This window comes from Sminthopsis crassicaudata, chromosome 6 (genome assembly GCF_048593235.1).
Source record: "Sminthopsis crassicaudata isolate SCR6 chromosome 6, ASM4859323v1, whole genome shotgun sequence".
Taxonomy (NCBI): domain Eukaryota; kingdom Metazoa; phylum Chordata; class Mammalia; order Dasyuromorphia; family Dasyuridae; genus Sminthopsis; species Sminthopsis crassicaudata.
Window position 1 is genome coordinate 77,720,806 of NC_133622.1, and position 15,200 is coordinate 77,736,005.

Consider the following 15,200-nt stretch of genomic DNA (forward strand, 5'->3'; position numbering starts at 1 on the left):
GGTCAAAGAGAAACTAAAGAACATTATGAAATGCAAAATGAATAATTCTGATTACATTAAATTAATAAAGTTTTTACATGAACAAAAATGCAGCCAAGATTATAAGAGAAGCAGAAAGCTGGGAAAAGATTTTTACAGCCAGTGTTTCTGATAAAGGCCTCATTTCTACAATATGTAGACAACTGACTAAAATGATAAAAATACAAGCCACTCCCCAGTTGATAAATGGTCAAAGGATATGAACAGACAATTTTCAGATGAAGAAATTAAAACCATTTCTAATCATATGAAAAAATGCTCTAAATCACTACTGATCAGAGAAATACAAATTAGGATAATTCTGAAGTACTACTTCACACTTCTCAGATTGGGGAAGATAACAGGAAAAGATAATGATGAATATGGGAAGGGATGTGAGAAAACCAGGGCATGAATACATTGTTGGTGGAGTTGTGAAGTGCTCCAACCATTCTGGAGAGCAATTTGGAATTATGCCCTATAGGCTTTAAAACTATGCATACTTCCTTTGATCCAGCTACATTTCTACTGGGTTTGTATCCCAAAGAGATCTCAAAGGAGGGAAAGGGATCTACATATGCAATAATGTTTGTGGTAACCCTTTTTATAGTGACTAGAAGCTGGAAACAGTGGATGCCATCAATTGGAGAATGGCTGAATAAGTTATGGTTCATAAATACAATGGAATATTATTGTTCTGTAAGAAATGACCAGCAGGATGATTTCAGAAAGGCCTGGAGAGACTTTCATGATCTGATGATGAGTGAAGTGAGCAGAACCAAGAAAACATTGTATATAGCAATAACAAGATTATGCGATGATCAGTTCTGATGGCCATGACTCTTTTCAACAGTTAGATGATTCTCAAGGAAATATTAATAGATTTGTGATGGAAAGGGCCATCCATATCCAGAGAGAGAACTATGGAAACTGAATGTGGATCAAAGCATAGTATTTTTTTAACTTTTTTGTTATTGTTTTCTTCTTTTTGATTTATTCCTTTCTTGCTTTTTTTCCCTTTGATATTATTTTCTTACACAGCATGATGAATATGGAAATATATTTAGAAGAATTGCATATAGTTAACCTATATCAGATTTCTTGCTGTCTTGGAGATGGAGTGGAGGAAGGAAAGGGAGAAAAATTTAGAAGAGAAGATTTTACAAAGATGAATGTTTAGAAAACTACCTTTGCTATTTTTTATTTTTAAAAAAATAGGGCATTATAATATTTTTGAAAATACACAAAAAAAAAACAAAATTGTAAAGGAAGCACCAATGAGCAAGACAATTTTGATGGTGCCATACTATATTTATTAGTAATAATAGCAATTAACACCTAAAAGCATTGACTATGTGTCAGACACTATGCTAAATATTTATAGTTTTTATCTCATTTGATCCTCACAAAAACCCTTGGAGGTAGGTGCTATATTATTATGCTTATGTTTTTTGCTATATTATCTAGGCAAATACAGCATTATAAAGGCTAATTAATATTGAACAGTCAAATTGGACTGGGATGCCAGTCACTGGAGGTTAATAATGACTGGGGAAAAAGTCCTAGAATGAGGATTCAATCAATCTCTCAAGCACATTCTAGTACTCTGGTATAGCCAGCTTTTCTCTCTCTCTCTCTCTCTCTCTGTCTCTCTCTCTTTCTCTCTCATATTTAATATACACATACATATAAATGCACATGTGCACACATACAAAGAGGTAATGGACTCAAGATGCAGAAAGAAATTGCTTTACTATGCCTTTTTGTTCTAAGAATTTTCTCCCTATGCTTTTAATTGGGGAGGAGAGCTTAGAAAGTTATATATACACACACACACATAGATATACATATACCTATGCATAAACATACATATATACATACTTATATGCATATATTCAATAGTTTCTATTTTCTTTACATATTAAATTATTTGTGTTTGTTGATAATTAAGTTCATTTAAAAAGACTTTTAAAACTAAGTAGAAATCAAAGATGAATCTGAATTAAAACAGGAAACTTAGGGAAAATGGATAGTTGATAATGGCATTAAGAAATCAGCACATTAGGAGGAAATTATCAATTTCACTTTTAGACAAATTGAATTTGAGTTGACATGAGTCACCTTTGAGTTACAGTTGAAGATATAGAGATAATTCAGAAGAGAGAACAAAACCAGATATAAAAATTAAATTGTCATCTTTATAGAGGTGATAATTAAAGCTATGGGAATAGATAAGATTGCTGAGATTATATACAGAGCATAAAAACTACTTTTCCTTCAAAACTCAGATAAATACTATCTTTAAAGTAGAAAGTGATCTCTCTTTCCTCTGAATTTTTGTATCAATTTGTTTGTATGACATGTCATTATTTTTTTGAGTTTTATTATATTTATGGATGTTTTATCTTCCCTATCATATATATAAGCTCCATGAAAACAAGGACCACTTCTGTTTTTAAAATTGAATTTTGAATTAAATTGACATAATTGAAATAAATTGACATAGTGTACTTGAATATAAAAATGATTTTGTTATTAAAGGATTTGACTACCCATTTGAAGCAATGGTAAAGCAGTGGTACAGCAACTGGTCCAGAGACTATTAACTCTTCTTCCATAAACTTTGGAGAGAAATCAGGCACCACTTTAACCCTTAGTCATCACCAGGATTATAAAAAGAATTTTTGTACTAAAGGGACCATAATGAAGTTATAGAATCAATGAAAATTTACACATAAACTTTGTAAAAGATATTATTTAAGATAAAATATTTTATGAGAACATCTCAATTGCAAAAAAAAAAAAAAAGAAGAAGAAGAAAGAAAAAAAAGAAAAGAAAAAAAGAAAATTTTAAATTAATCTTTATTTATTTATTTTTTGCTGAGGCAATTGGGGTTAAATGACTTGTCCAGGGTCACACAGCAAGGACGTGTTAAGTGTCTGAGATCGGATTTGAACTCAGATTCTCCTGAATTTAGGGTTGGTGCTCTATCCACTGAGCCACCTAGCTGCCCCCTTAATTTTTTAAAAAAGGAAATAGGGTAAAAAATAACATTATAATAAAAGGAGGTGAAACAAAGAGGTGATGTAGGGAGTGGTACCAACTTTACCATATGAAAAAATTAAGGAATTAATCTAAGTGCATGTTAAAACTTTGAAACTGTTCCTTATACTGATTTCAAAAAATGATCTCTGAACCAGAGAGGTCTTTACCATTTTTCTATCCTGGACCCATTTGGAAGTCTCTGGAGCTTATGAATTCTTAGTGCATAGTATTTTTAAGCCAACATTTTTAAAAAAAATATTCAATAAACAAACAAGGGAATCCAATTATATTGAATACAATTAATATATTTTTAAATAAATATATAGAGATACATAAAATAAGTTCATTGACCTAGGTTAGGAATTTCTGCTGAGATACCTAGATTGACCTTAGCATGTGTGCAATACATTTTCTACCACTGACTTCTTAAAAAGAAATTTATCAGGGCTTTGTGGCTTGACATATATAGTTAGTAATTAATATTTTCCTATTGCCTTATTGATTGGACTTTAAAAATAAAACCTGATGTAGATCACAAGATATAAATAAAAAGGAGAGAAATGAACAGGAAAAACCAGGCAATTATGACAATATTCTTGGTGCTTATGAAGGTTTTTCTCCATGAGACAGCTTTCAAATGGACTTCTTTTTTATTTCTATGAAGGATGAATTTAAAACCATCTTGGAGAAAAGAGTAATCAGGCATAGAAAAATATAATGAAATTCTTCATGGTGAGTTGATTCAGATACCTCACAAAAATGTTACTATGGATATACAAAGATTCTGAAACCAGAATATCCTAATAAAGTTGATGTTAAGCACCTCAGGGGAAATAAAACTTGTCTCTGAGATTTTATAAAGCTGAGTTACTATGATATACATATATGTGTATATGTATATGTACATGTAAGTGTGTGAGTGTATGTGTGTATATGTGTATATATATATATATATATATATATATATATATATATATATATATATATATATATATATATATATGACACTGGGAATTGTATGATGATGTTTCAAGAGAACTTTCTGTGTTTTTTGGCAGGTTAGAACCAACATTTTGAAGAGGAAGATAGATAAAATTGACTATATTTGGAGAGAAAGAAAATGATTATTTTCTGATATGATAGTCATAGCAGAATTTGCTATCAATGTATAGTAAGAGGAAAACCAAATATCAATATCAAAATAAAATTAAAAATTAGTGCTAGAAATAAGAATAAAATGCTATGAACAATTATAATTTTTGTAATGTGGCATTCAAATAAGACTTTAATGCTAAGTGGAACATAGATAAAAAAGCAAAAATAAAAATTTAACCAGCATAAAGCAGTCATCACAAAAAGGAAGCTAAAAGAGCTTAGAAACTTTCCTAGCCAATAATCACTTTAACTCTTTGCCTAGCAAATGGAGGAGACAAGAATATGCAAAGTGATTTTGTAAAATATTATGGGGGAAGATAATGGGAGATCATGAGCAATGTTGTCTTATACAAGGATGAAAAACAACAGGGATAAAAGAATCTGTAGAAAATTTGGTACGAGACTTAAATGAGCCACACCATCCCATAGGCATTTAGAGATGAAACTAGTAAGAGGGCAATCTCTAGAATTGAAAAGAAATATTAAAAAGGTAATATTTCTATAATAATTTATTATAAATATTGTAAATAGAGAAAGCTCTTTATTAAGTCTCAGTCTCTCAGTCTCTATATGGAAAAAATAGAAATAGTAAAAATGGCATTTAGACAGATTAAATCTGAAAGAACAAGGAGGGCTAACTAAAGTTGAACCAAGAAAAATCTTTCCTGGGAACAAAATCTTAAAAGTCCCAAGAAATTATTTTTTTTATTATAGCTTTATATTTACAAGATATATGCATGGGTAATTTTACAGCACTGAAAATTGCCAAGCCTTTTGTTCCAATGTTGCCCCTCCTTCCCCCCACCAGATGGCAGGTTGACCAATACATGTTAAATATGTTAAAGTATAAATTAAATATAATATATGTATACATGACCAAACAGTTGTTTTGCTGTACAAATAGAATCAGACTTTGAAATAGTGTACCATTAGCCTGTGAAGGAAATCCAAAATGCAGGAGGACAAAAATAGGGTTATTGGGAATTCCACGAAGTGGTTCATAGTCATCTCCCAGAGTTCTTTTGCTGGGTGTAGCTGGTTCAGTTCATTACTGCTCTATTGGAACTGATTTGGTTCATCTCATTGTTGGAGAGGGCCACGTCCATCAGAATTGATCATCATAGAGTATTGTTCTTGAAGTGTATAATGATCTTCTGGTCCTGCTCATTTCACTCAGCATCAGTTCATGTAAGTCTCTCCAGGCCTTTCTGAAATCATCCTGTTGGCCATTTCTTACATAACAGTAATATTCCATAATATTAATATACCACAATTTATTCAGCCATTCTCCAATTGATGGGCATCCACTCAGTTCCCAGTTTCTGGCCACTACAAAGAGGGCTGCCACAAACATTCTTGAACATACAGGTCCCTTTCCCCTCTTTAAAATTTCTTTGGGATATAAGCCCAGTAGTAACACTCCTGGGCCAAAGGGTATGCACAGTTTGATAACTTTTTGAGCATAGTTCCAAATTGTTCTCCAGAATGGCTGGATGTATTCACAACTCCACCAACAATGCATCAGTTTCCCAGTTTTCCCCACATTCCCTCCAACATTCCGCATTATCTTTCCCTGTCATTCTAGTCAATCTGACAGGTGTGTAGTGGCATCTCAGAGTTGTCTTAATTTGCGTTTCTCTGATTAATAATGACTTGGAGCATCTTTTCATATGGCTAGAAATAGTTGCAATTTCTTCATCTGAGAATTGTCTGTTCATATCCTTTGACCATTTATCAATTGGAGAACTGCTTGATTTCCTTGATTTCCTATAAATTTGAGTCAATTTTCTATATAGCTTTATCAGAACCTTTGACTATAAAAATGTTTTCCCAGTTTATTGCTTCCCTTCTTTTTTTTTTTTATTAGACACAAATGACATTTTATTTCTCAAGGAATAAAGACTACTTTTTGTATTTATTATTGAATATTTAAATATTTAGGTATAATTAGGTTATAAGAGCCTTTCCTTGTGTATCTTTTCATATCACAGAGAATATTTTTTAAATGTGACTAATAGATTGTAGTACTTTTGCTTATGCTTAAAATTGAACCAAATTGAAATGGCATAGTATGTTCATTTCCTTTTATACTTTTCTTGGGGTCAAGATTTTTTTTTTATAAACAAAAAGCAGGAAATTATAAATCAAGGACAATGAAAGCATCTCAAATTAAAATTCAAGTTACAGATAACAATGGTTGTTCTCTCTGTCTCCATTCCCCTCTCTCCATATGCATACACCTTCTCTTGATGCTGGAGCCATTATTGCTTCCCTTCTAATCTTATCTGCATTTGTTTTGTTTGTACAAAAACTTTTCAATTTGATATAATAAAAAGTCTCTATTTTGTGATCAATAATGATCTCTAGTTCTTCTTTGGTCATAAATTCCTTCCTCTTCCACAGGTCTGAGAGGTAAACTATCCTATGTTCCTCTAATTTATTTATAATCTCATTCTTTATGCCTAGATCATCAACCCATTTTGACCTTATCTTGGTGTACAGTGTTAAGTGTGGGTCAATGCCTAGTTTCTACCATACTAATTTCCAATTTTCCCAGCAATTTTTGTCAAACAGCGAGTTCTTGTCCCCAAAGCTGGGGTCTTTGGGTTTGTCAAGCATTAGATTATTGAAGTTGTTGACTGTTTTGTCCTTTAGACCTAACCTATTCCACTGATCAACTAGTCTATTTCTTAGTTAATACTAAATGGTTTTGGTAACCGCTGCTTTATAATATAATTTTAGATCACCAACAACTAGACCACCTTCATTTGATTTTTTTTTCATTAATTCCCTTGAAATTCTTGACCTTTTGTTTTTCCATATGAACTTTGTTATTTTTTCTAGGTCATTAAAATAGATTTTTGGGAATCTGATTGGTATAGCACTAAATAAATAGATTAGCTTAGGTAGAATTATCATTTTTATTATATTTGCTCTCCCTACCTAAGAGCATTTAATATTTTTTTACAATTGGTTAGATTGGACTTAATTTGTGTGGAAAGTGTTTTGTAGTTTTGCTCATATAGTTTCTGATTTTCCCTTGGCAGATAGATTCCTAAATATTTTATACTATTGGTAGTTACTTTATATGGAATTTCTCTTTGTAACTCTATAACTGTTGGATTTTGTTGGTAATATATAAGAATGCATATGTAGGTCTATTTTGTATCCTGCAACTTTGCTAAAGGTGTGAATTATTTTTAATAGCTTTTTAGTGGAATCCCAAGAAATTATTTTAAAAAGGTATCTCAGAGAGAGGAAGACTATCAAAGAACAGAAAAATCCTGGACCACATTAACTCAAATAGAACATCAACAACACCTAACTAGATGCCTACTTTCTTCATTAACTTTTAATAGCATATTATACATCTATATCAAAGCTATCCTCAATGTAATTGAAAAGGGAAAAATAAGTTTTTCCAAATGTTTACATTGTTCAATCATTTTCAGTCATATCCAATTTTTTATGATGCCTTTTGGGAATTTCTTGGTAGAAATTCTGAAGCAGTCTGACATTTCCTTCTCCAGCTTATTTTACAGACAAAGAAACTGAGGCAAACAGGGTAGATTTGAATTCAGTAAAATGAGTTCCAAGCTTGGTATTCCATCCACAGTATCAACTAGCTGCCCCTAAATATTTAAAAAGAGCAGGCTAAACCTTTGCAGGCACATAATTGTATAAAAGTATAAAAAATACAAAATTAAACTTTTTATTGTATGATCATTACAAAGGAAGGAAGGAAGGAAGGAAGGAAGGAAGGAAGGAAGGAAGGAAGGAAGGAAGGAAGGAAGGAAGGAAGGAAGGAAGGAAGGAAGGAAGGAAGGAAGGAAGGAAGGAAGGAAGGAAGGAAGGAAGGAAGGAAGGAAGGAAGGAAAGGAAGGAAGGAAGAAAGGAAGGAAAGGAGGGAAGGAAGGAAAGGAGGGAAGGAAGAAAGGAGGGAAGGAAGGAAGGAAGAAAGGAAGGAAGGAAGAAAGGAGGGAAGAAAGGAGGGAAGGAAGGAAGGAAGGAAGGAAGGAAGGAAGGAAGGAAGGAAGGAAGGAAGGAAGGAAGGAAGGAAGGAAGGAAGGAAGTTTGATACTAGCTGAACATAACAGGCTAAATAAAATCATATTGAATCACTCACCAATCAAGAAAGTTGAGTCTTCAGGTAGGAGTTAGTTCCAAAGTTGACTAAAGTAACTTTCCCCAGGAATAAGGGTAAAGAGATTTGTGGGATTCCAGTCTGGAAAGTGCTATTCCAGATGGACAGAAGACAAGTAGATGTAGGGCTAATGGCAAGATGGACAAGATAGTCTAGTAGGATGAAACATGAAGGTATCATGGTATCATGAGTCTGTTTTGGGGCGTGATGAGCATGAAATCCTCTGATATAATCTAGATAGAGGACTAGGTCTACATGGGAGTCATTCTAAGATATGGCAATTCAAATTTTTCCTATCCTGTTTGCATCAGTTGTTTGCCTTTTGCCTTCACTACTAGATTATAATTTCTGGAGGACAAAAGCTGCCTTATTCATCTCTAAAACCTAAAGCTCCATCAGTAGCTTGCATATAAGTATTTACTCAATATGATGTGACAATAATCTCCACATTACAGGGATCACTCAAATCAACTCAAGGGTATTTCACAGGAAGATCCTGAGCCTGGGAGGCAAAAGTCTTGGATCCTGATTTCTAAATACTGTATAACTTTGGACATCAAGTCTATCGATTTGTTGTTTTTTATTAAGTCTATTAACTTTATTATGTATTAAGTTTGTTTAGGGATAGGTACTATATGTGGTTTATGAGCTGGGTCCAGAGCTCAAAAGAAGAAAGAAAATGGATTGAAATGCATTTGGGAAATTGTACAATGTTTTCAATGTTTCCAAGGAATTCTGTGTTACAGAAACCCAAGGAGTCAGCTTAAACATTCTTTTGGTGATGTTTTTATAATTATGAATCTTGGAATACTATAGTCTCTAAGGAATTCAAATGTACTCTATTCCCTTAATAAATGTTGAATAAATGATGAGTATTTATTTAGCAACTAGGTAACTCAGTGAATTGAATTCTAGGCCTCGCATGCCTAAGTTTAAATGCTATCTCAGACATTTACCAACGATGTGAGCCTAGACAAGTCACTTAGGCTCTGCTCTGTTTGCCTAAATCCACTGGAGAAGGAAATGGCAAATTGCTCCAATATCTTTTTTTAAGAAAATCTCATAGATGGTATGGTACACAGGGTCATGAAATCTTGAATAAGACTAAAAAAATTGAACATTTAATTAGCACTTCTATGCTAGGCACTATGCTAAGCACTAATTGAATAAGAAATGAAGTTTATTAAATACCCACTTAGAACAAGGTCCTATGATAAGTGACAGTAATAGAAAGACAGAAATTAAATAACCATGGACATAAAGGGCTTATTATTATTAACTTCACCAATAGTTCACAGGTAACTGAATATTTCATTTGGCTAGTATTTGATTTAGAAAATAATGACTAAGCAACTATTTCAAAATATCAATAGACCTAGTTTAGAAGAACTCTTAAACAAATTGATTACCTTGATGATTACTCTTGCCAGTCTTCTCCGTACAAGCCATCCCCTAACAGCAGCCTGAATCACGATGACTGCTTTCAGGACCCTTTTGCTTATTTTGCCTTTACGCTTTCGGAGTTGAGGTTGGAAGGCAATATAAATGTCAACGTGTGGCCCAACTCTGTCAACATCAGCATCATAAGCAGATACTTTGGGCCTAGAAATTAAAATGGAAAGGTTTGGGATTTTTAAGTAACAATAAGCAATAAGTTAGAGCAATAGCTAGAGCCTGGAGTTAGGGAGACCAGAGTTTGAATCTGACCTCAGACACTTACCACCTTTGGGACTCCCGATGAGACACTTACCCTCTGTTTGCCTCTGGAGAAGAAAATGAAATTATCCCTACTGGCCCCCAGTATTTTTGCCAAGAAAACCCCATGGACAGTTAGCATAAGGTCCATAGGATCATTCAGATGCAGTTGAACATCAAATAGCAACAGGGACGCTAGGTGGTGCCACAGAGCAGAGTGCTGGGCCTGGATGCTCAGGCTCAGACTTGCATTACTGTGTGACTTTGCACAGGATACCTCATCTGTCTGCCATCTTTAACTCTGAAATGAAGGTAACACTTCCCTTCCAGGATCAAAGGAAACAATATTTAAAAAGCACTGGGCATAGTGCCTGGAACAGAGCAAGCACTAAATAAATTTATTATCATCAGAATTCATTATTTTTTATTACTTAAAATCTATGTATTTAAATAAGTTTAAAACTATTGGTATAATGGACATCACTATATAATTGCCTATTATCCATTTAAGTCTTCTGTGAAGGAAATGTGTAATGAGTTATTCTAGCATTCAGTGAGACTTTTTTTTCCGCATTTACTTCTATACTGAAGGGATATTCTGCAAGATCCTTAAAATATATATGTATATATACATATATATATACATCATATATATATATGTATATATACATATATATACATCATATATATATATATGTGTATATATATATATATGTGTGTGTGTGTATATATATATATATATATATATATATATATATATATATCAGGAAGAAGACTAGACTCCAAATTAATCTCCAAAGGAAGATTAATATTAAATCTACAAACAAAATCAATGTAGTTAAAATTAGAAAGGAAATAACAAGTTGTGAGGAGGAGAGGAACTTTACAGCAAATATCTCTGATAAAAGTCTGATATTCAAGGAATAGGAGTAGATACTTTTCTTTCATCTTTTCAGGGAAGTTCTAGATGAAGCTAATTCCTTCACCAATGAAGATAGGCACCTTCTCTGTTTCAGTTTCCTAGAGTTCTGATAGGTTAAATAATTGTTTATATGTAAACACACATATAAGTGTGTAGAATAAGCATATACATATATATGTAATATATTATGGAATTGATAAAATATATAAAAACCAGAGTTTTTATCCATTAGATAAATGGTCAAAGGAATATGAAAGGGATATGAAAAGATAATGTACACTAATCCTTCTGTAAAATATATCCAAAGAGTCACCAAATTAGACATATCTCCCCCACACACTTTTTTGCTAGGCAATAAGGATTATGTCACTTGCCCAAGGTCACACATCTAGAAAGTGTTAAATGTCTGAGGCTGAATTTGAACTCAGATCTTCCTGGCTTTAGGGCCAGTACTCTATCTATTATGCCATTTAGCTGTCTCCAAATGAGACGTATATTGATCTAATAATACCATTATTACATCCAAATGAGAGTAAAAGAAAAGAATTTATTATATATACAAAAATATTTTTAGCAACCCTTTTTCTGTTGTGGCAAAGAATTTAAATAAAATAGGTACCTGTCAATTGGGGAATGGCTGAATAATTTATGGTATAAGGTTATGATTTAATATTACTGGGCTTTAAGAAATGATTAAAAAGACAGATTCAAAGAAAACTGGGAAGACTTATATGAAATAATGAAGAGCGAGCTGGGCAGAACCAAGATAAAAGTTTGTAAAATGACTAAAATTTTGTAAAGAAAAAAACTTAGCCTTAAAAACAACGAAGTCTTAAAAACTAAGATCAGTACAAACAATTATAGGACTTTGAAGACTAAGCTTTCCACTTTTGGATATAGAACTGATGGAATAACGTATAGAACGAGAGATATGTTTTCAAACATGACCGATGTATGGATTATTTGTCATATGTATTTTTTATTAATAAGAACTTTTTGGAGGAGAGGAAGATATGGGAAAGAGAGAGAAGTGATAATCATACTAAAAATGGAAGAAGAAAAAGAAAAGAACATCAATGAATAATTTGAAAATACATAGAATGGAATAGAAGAAAGCTCAGAAAATTACATAGAAAATAAAAACAATGTGGAAACAACTTCGTCAAATTTGAAACATCTTTTAAAAGTTTTACTGGAGGAAAACATGAATAAAAAAGTTCAAAGTTTTTTTTCCTTGCACATTGAAATGTTCTTTTTTTGTTAAGTTCATAATAAAAATATTAAATTTTAAAGGCTATATCATAACAAGAAAGACTTGTTTCACTCATCTTTTTTATGAGAAAAAATGCATTCCAATGACACAGTATAAATAACTGCTACACAATAGGTGCTTCATAAATTATTTTTTAATTTAAGTAAGATGTGGATGTGAAAATCTACAAATGTTAGAGGGAAATCAAGGTAGAAAGCATTTGGACAAGGATAAAAAGATGGAAGGACAAAATTCATACAAATTCTGGTATTTGTTTAAGGACTAGATCTCTGGGAGAAAAAAATTCTCATGACATTTTCAAGTTTAATCTGAAGTATTAACATTTTCCCATCATTTTATTAAATCTAGATAGTCAATAAAATAATGAATTAAGCTGTAGCATTTACCAAGTCGGAGGGACAAATACAATGAAAATTTAACAATCAGCTCTCACAAACTGACAAGAGCACATTCTTGAGTATAATTCTAATCACCTGGCTAGTTGGGTGCGGAATAGATATTAGATTTCAGACACAAATTATCCAACTAGCACAGATATAAGACCTTCTTGTATGATAGAATGACACACTCAACCACCGAAGAGAACCTCAGAGATTAATCCACCAAATGAGGAAACTGGCCCAGAGAAGGTAAATGGTTATTTGCCGAAGGCCATGCTGGGAATAAGTGACAGAGTTGATACTTGAACCCACATCTTCCAATTCCAAATCCAGACCTCTTTTGAATGTATCCATGGGTCAAGTCAAGTCAGAGGAAATGGAAGATCCCAAGAAAATAATTCTGATAACATACTGGAAACATAATTATCAAAGGGGTAGGGGGATATGGAGAAGGAGCGGGGAAAAAAGACTGAACTGTGTCAATTAAGTAACTGCTTAGTTAGAAGTGAATTTCAGAAAACATGTAAGAATTTAAAATTAAAGATAGGTACAAAAGTTCAAAAAAATACTAAAGAAATAAAAGATTCTTTTTAGCTATCCTGGAGACAAAAGAAATGGAAAGACATACATTTAATACTTAGTTTAGAATGGGAGTTCTTAACCTGTGGTCTGAAAACTTGTGATTTAAATGTGTGTGTGTGTGTGTGTGTGTGTATGTACACACAAATGTATGTACATATATTTACACATACATATATGGCTGTATAGGTAATGCACTATATTATATAATTATATTTAAATATGGGATATATACATATTTTACATTTGTATGTGTTTATATATGAGAGAAAATTATATTTCAATATAATCAGTTTCCTTTGAAATCCATTTTATTCATTTGAGTTTCTGAGAAGAAATCCGTAAGTTTTTTTTGGCAACCAAGAGTCCATGACAGAAAAAAGGTTAAAAGAGACTTGCTTTAATCAAATGAATGGAGGTGGGGTGAAGAGAGGTGCAGCTTCTCTTTTCAGTACCAAGTTGAATAATCCTCTAAATAGAGCAGAAATATCAGAGAAGAAACATATGGAATTGAAACCCAAGATGAGGAAAGTGAAAAATGCAAGGAAGTTCCCATACATGCTAGCTAACAGTTCTTCATCATCAACATGGTCTGTCCTACACAGAGTTCAAATGGAAGAAGGATTTCCTGTACAAAGTTAGGTGGTAGCTCCAGACAATGTACAATAGGTAGAAATGTGAGATAGCTTCCCTTATCCTAGAGAATGTTTTATTTCAATTGCTCTCTTTTCCTTCTAAGTCAATCAGTGACTACTTTTAAGCACCTACTATGTACTAAGCACTGAGCCAGAAACTGGGAATACAAGAACAAAAACAAAACACTGTCTGGACATCACTGAGATGGAAAAGAACTTTCCTTTATAAAGTTTCTCAACCTTCAACAGTCCATGGGACTCATTATATCATGCTTTTGAAGGAAGCCTTTAGAAGGGAAAATAAAGAGCTAATTAGGCAAACACAGAGTAACCATTTTTTATTTTTAAAATAATTTTTGTCAATATTTAGGGTTTTTTATCATATACAAGTATATGCATATATTTTCCTATTTCCCCATGCATCTGACCCATTATAATAAAGTATGAAATACTTTATATAATAAAATATGAAAAAGAAAGAAAAAAGTTCTGCAAAACTAAATAAGATATGAAAATATATGCTATATTTGTATAGTATCTCCTATGTCCACATTCACAAGCTTCTGCAAAGGAATAGAGTTAGAAATCTTCTCATATCTTTCTGTAGACCTACTTTTAAAAGGGGCGGCCAACAGTAATTTTTTCCATGCCTACTTTTCATGTACATACTAAAAATCTCTGAGAAAGATGACAAGAATCTAAATTTAAAGTTGGGAGAGACCTTAAGATCATCTAAGCCAAACCTCTTAGTTTACAGATAAGGAAACTGAGGTTTAGAAAGGTGAGATTTGTCCAAGGTTACACAGATTATGAATAACAGAATAGGTTCCAATGCCAATTCTGAGATTCTTTCTACTATAATAAGAATGGGAATAATAAGGTCAATAGGAAAATTTGGCTTTCTCCTTTTAAATATGATAAATTAATGGATCAGAGTTTCAAATCAAATAATATTTTCATAGAAAGCAAGAAAAAATAAGATTACACATCAGAAAAGATATAGAAATAAATTAGTAAGTTAATCACGTCTGAACTTTAGATACTAGTTTTGGCACAACATCTACAATGGGAATTTCCTTTCAGCTTTTAATGTTTAGAAGAGGCTATATATTAAATATTAAATCAGTTTTAGAGTTTGGTTCAGATATTGCTACTAATTAGTTTTGGCTGATACTGAAGTATTTTGTATGCCCCATTTATAAAAGCACTGTTTGCCCATCTGTTCCTGGGTTGAAAGTGATTAAAGGATACTTATTTTGGCTGTTATAAAAGCCAGATACTTTTCAAGCTGCAAATATGTGACAAACCCAACTAGAGTTGCCAAGTTCAGAAAGATATTATAAGAGATTGGTG

General features: G+C 32.4%; 1 protein-coding gene across 5 annotated transcripts in view; it reads right to left on the reverse strand.

The window, feature by feature from the left end:
- The window catches only part of IQCM (IQ motif containing M), a 491,365-nt gene that overhangs the window by 250,077 nt on the left and 226,088 nt on the right, over positions 1-15,200 (reverse strand). For all 5 annotated transcript variants that reach the window (XM_074276433.1, XM_074276430.1, XM_074276434.1 and 2 more), the window contains one exon: positions 9,773-9,965. In XM_074276433.1, the coding sequence (XP_074132534.1) occupies positions 9,773-9,965 (193 nt within the window). The remainder of the gene's footprint in view (positions 1-9,772; positions 9,966-15,200) is intronic.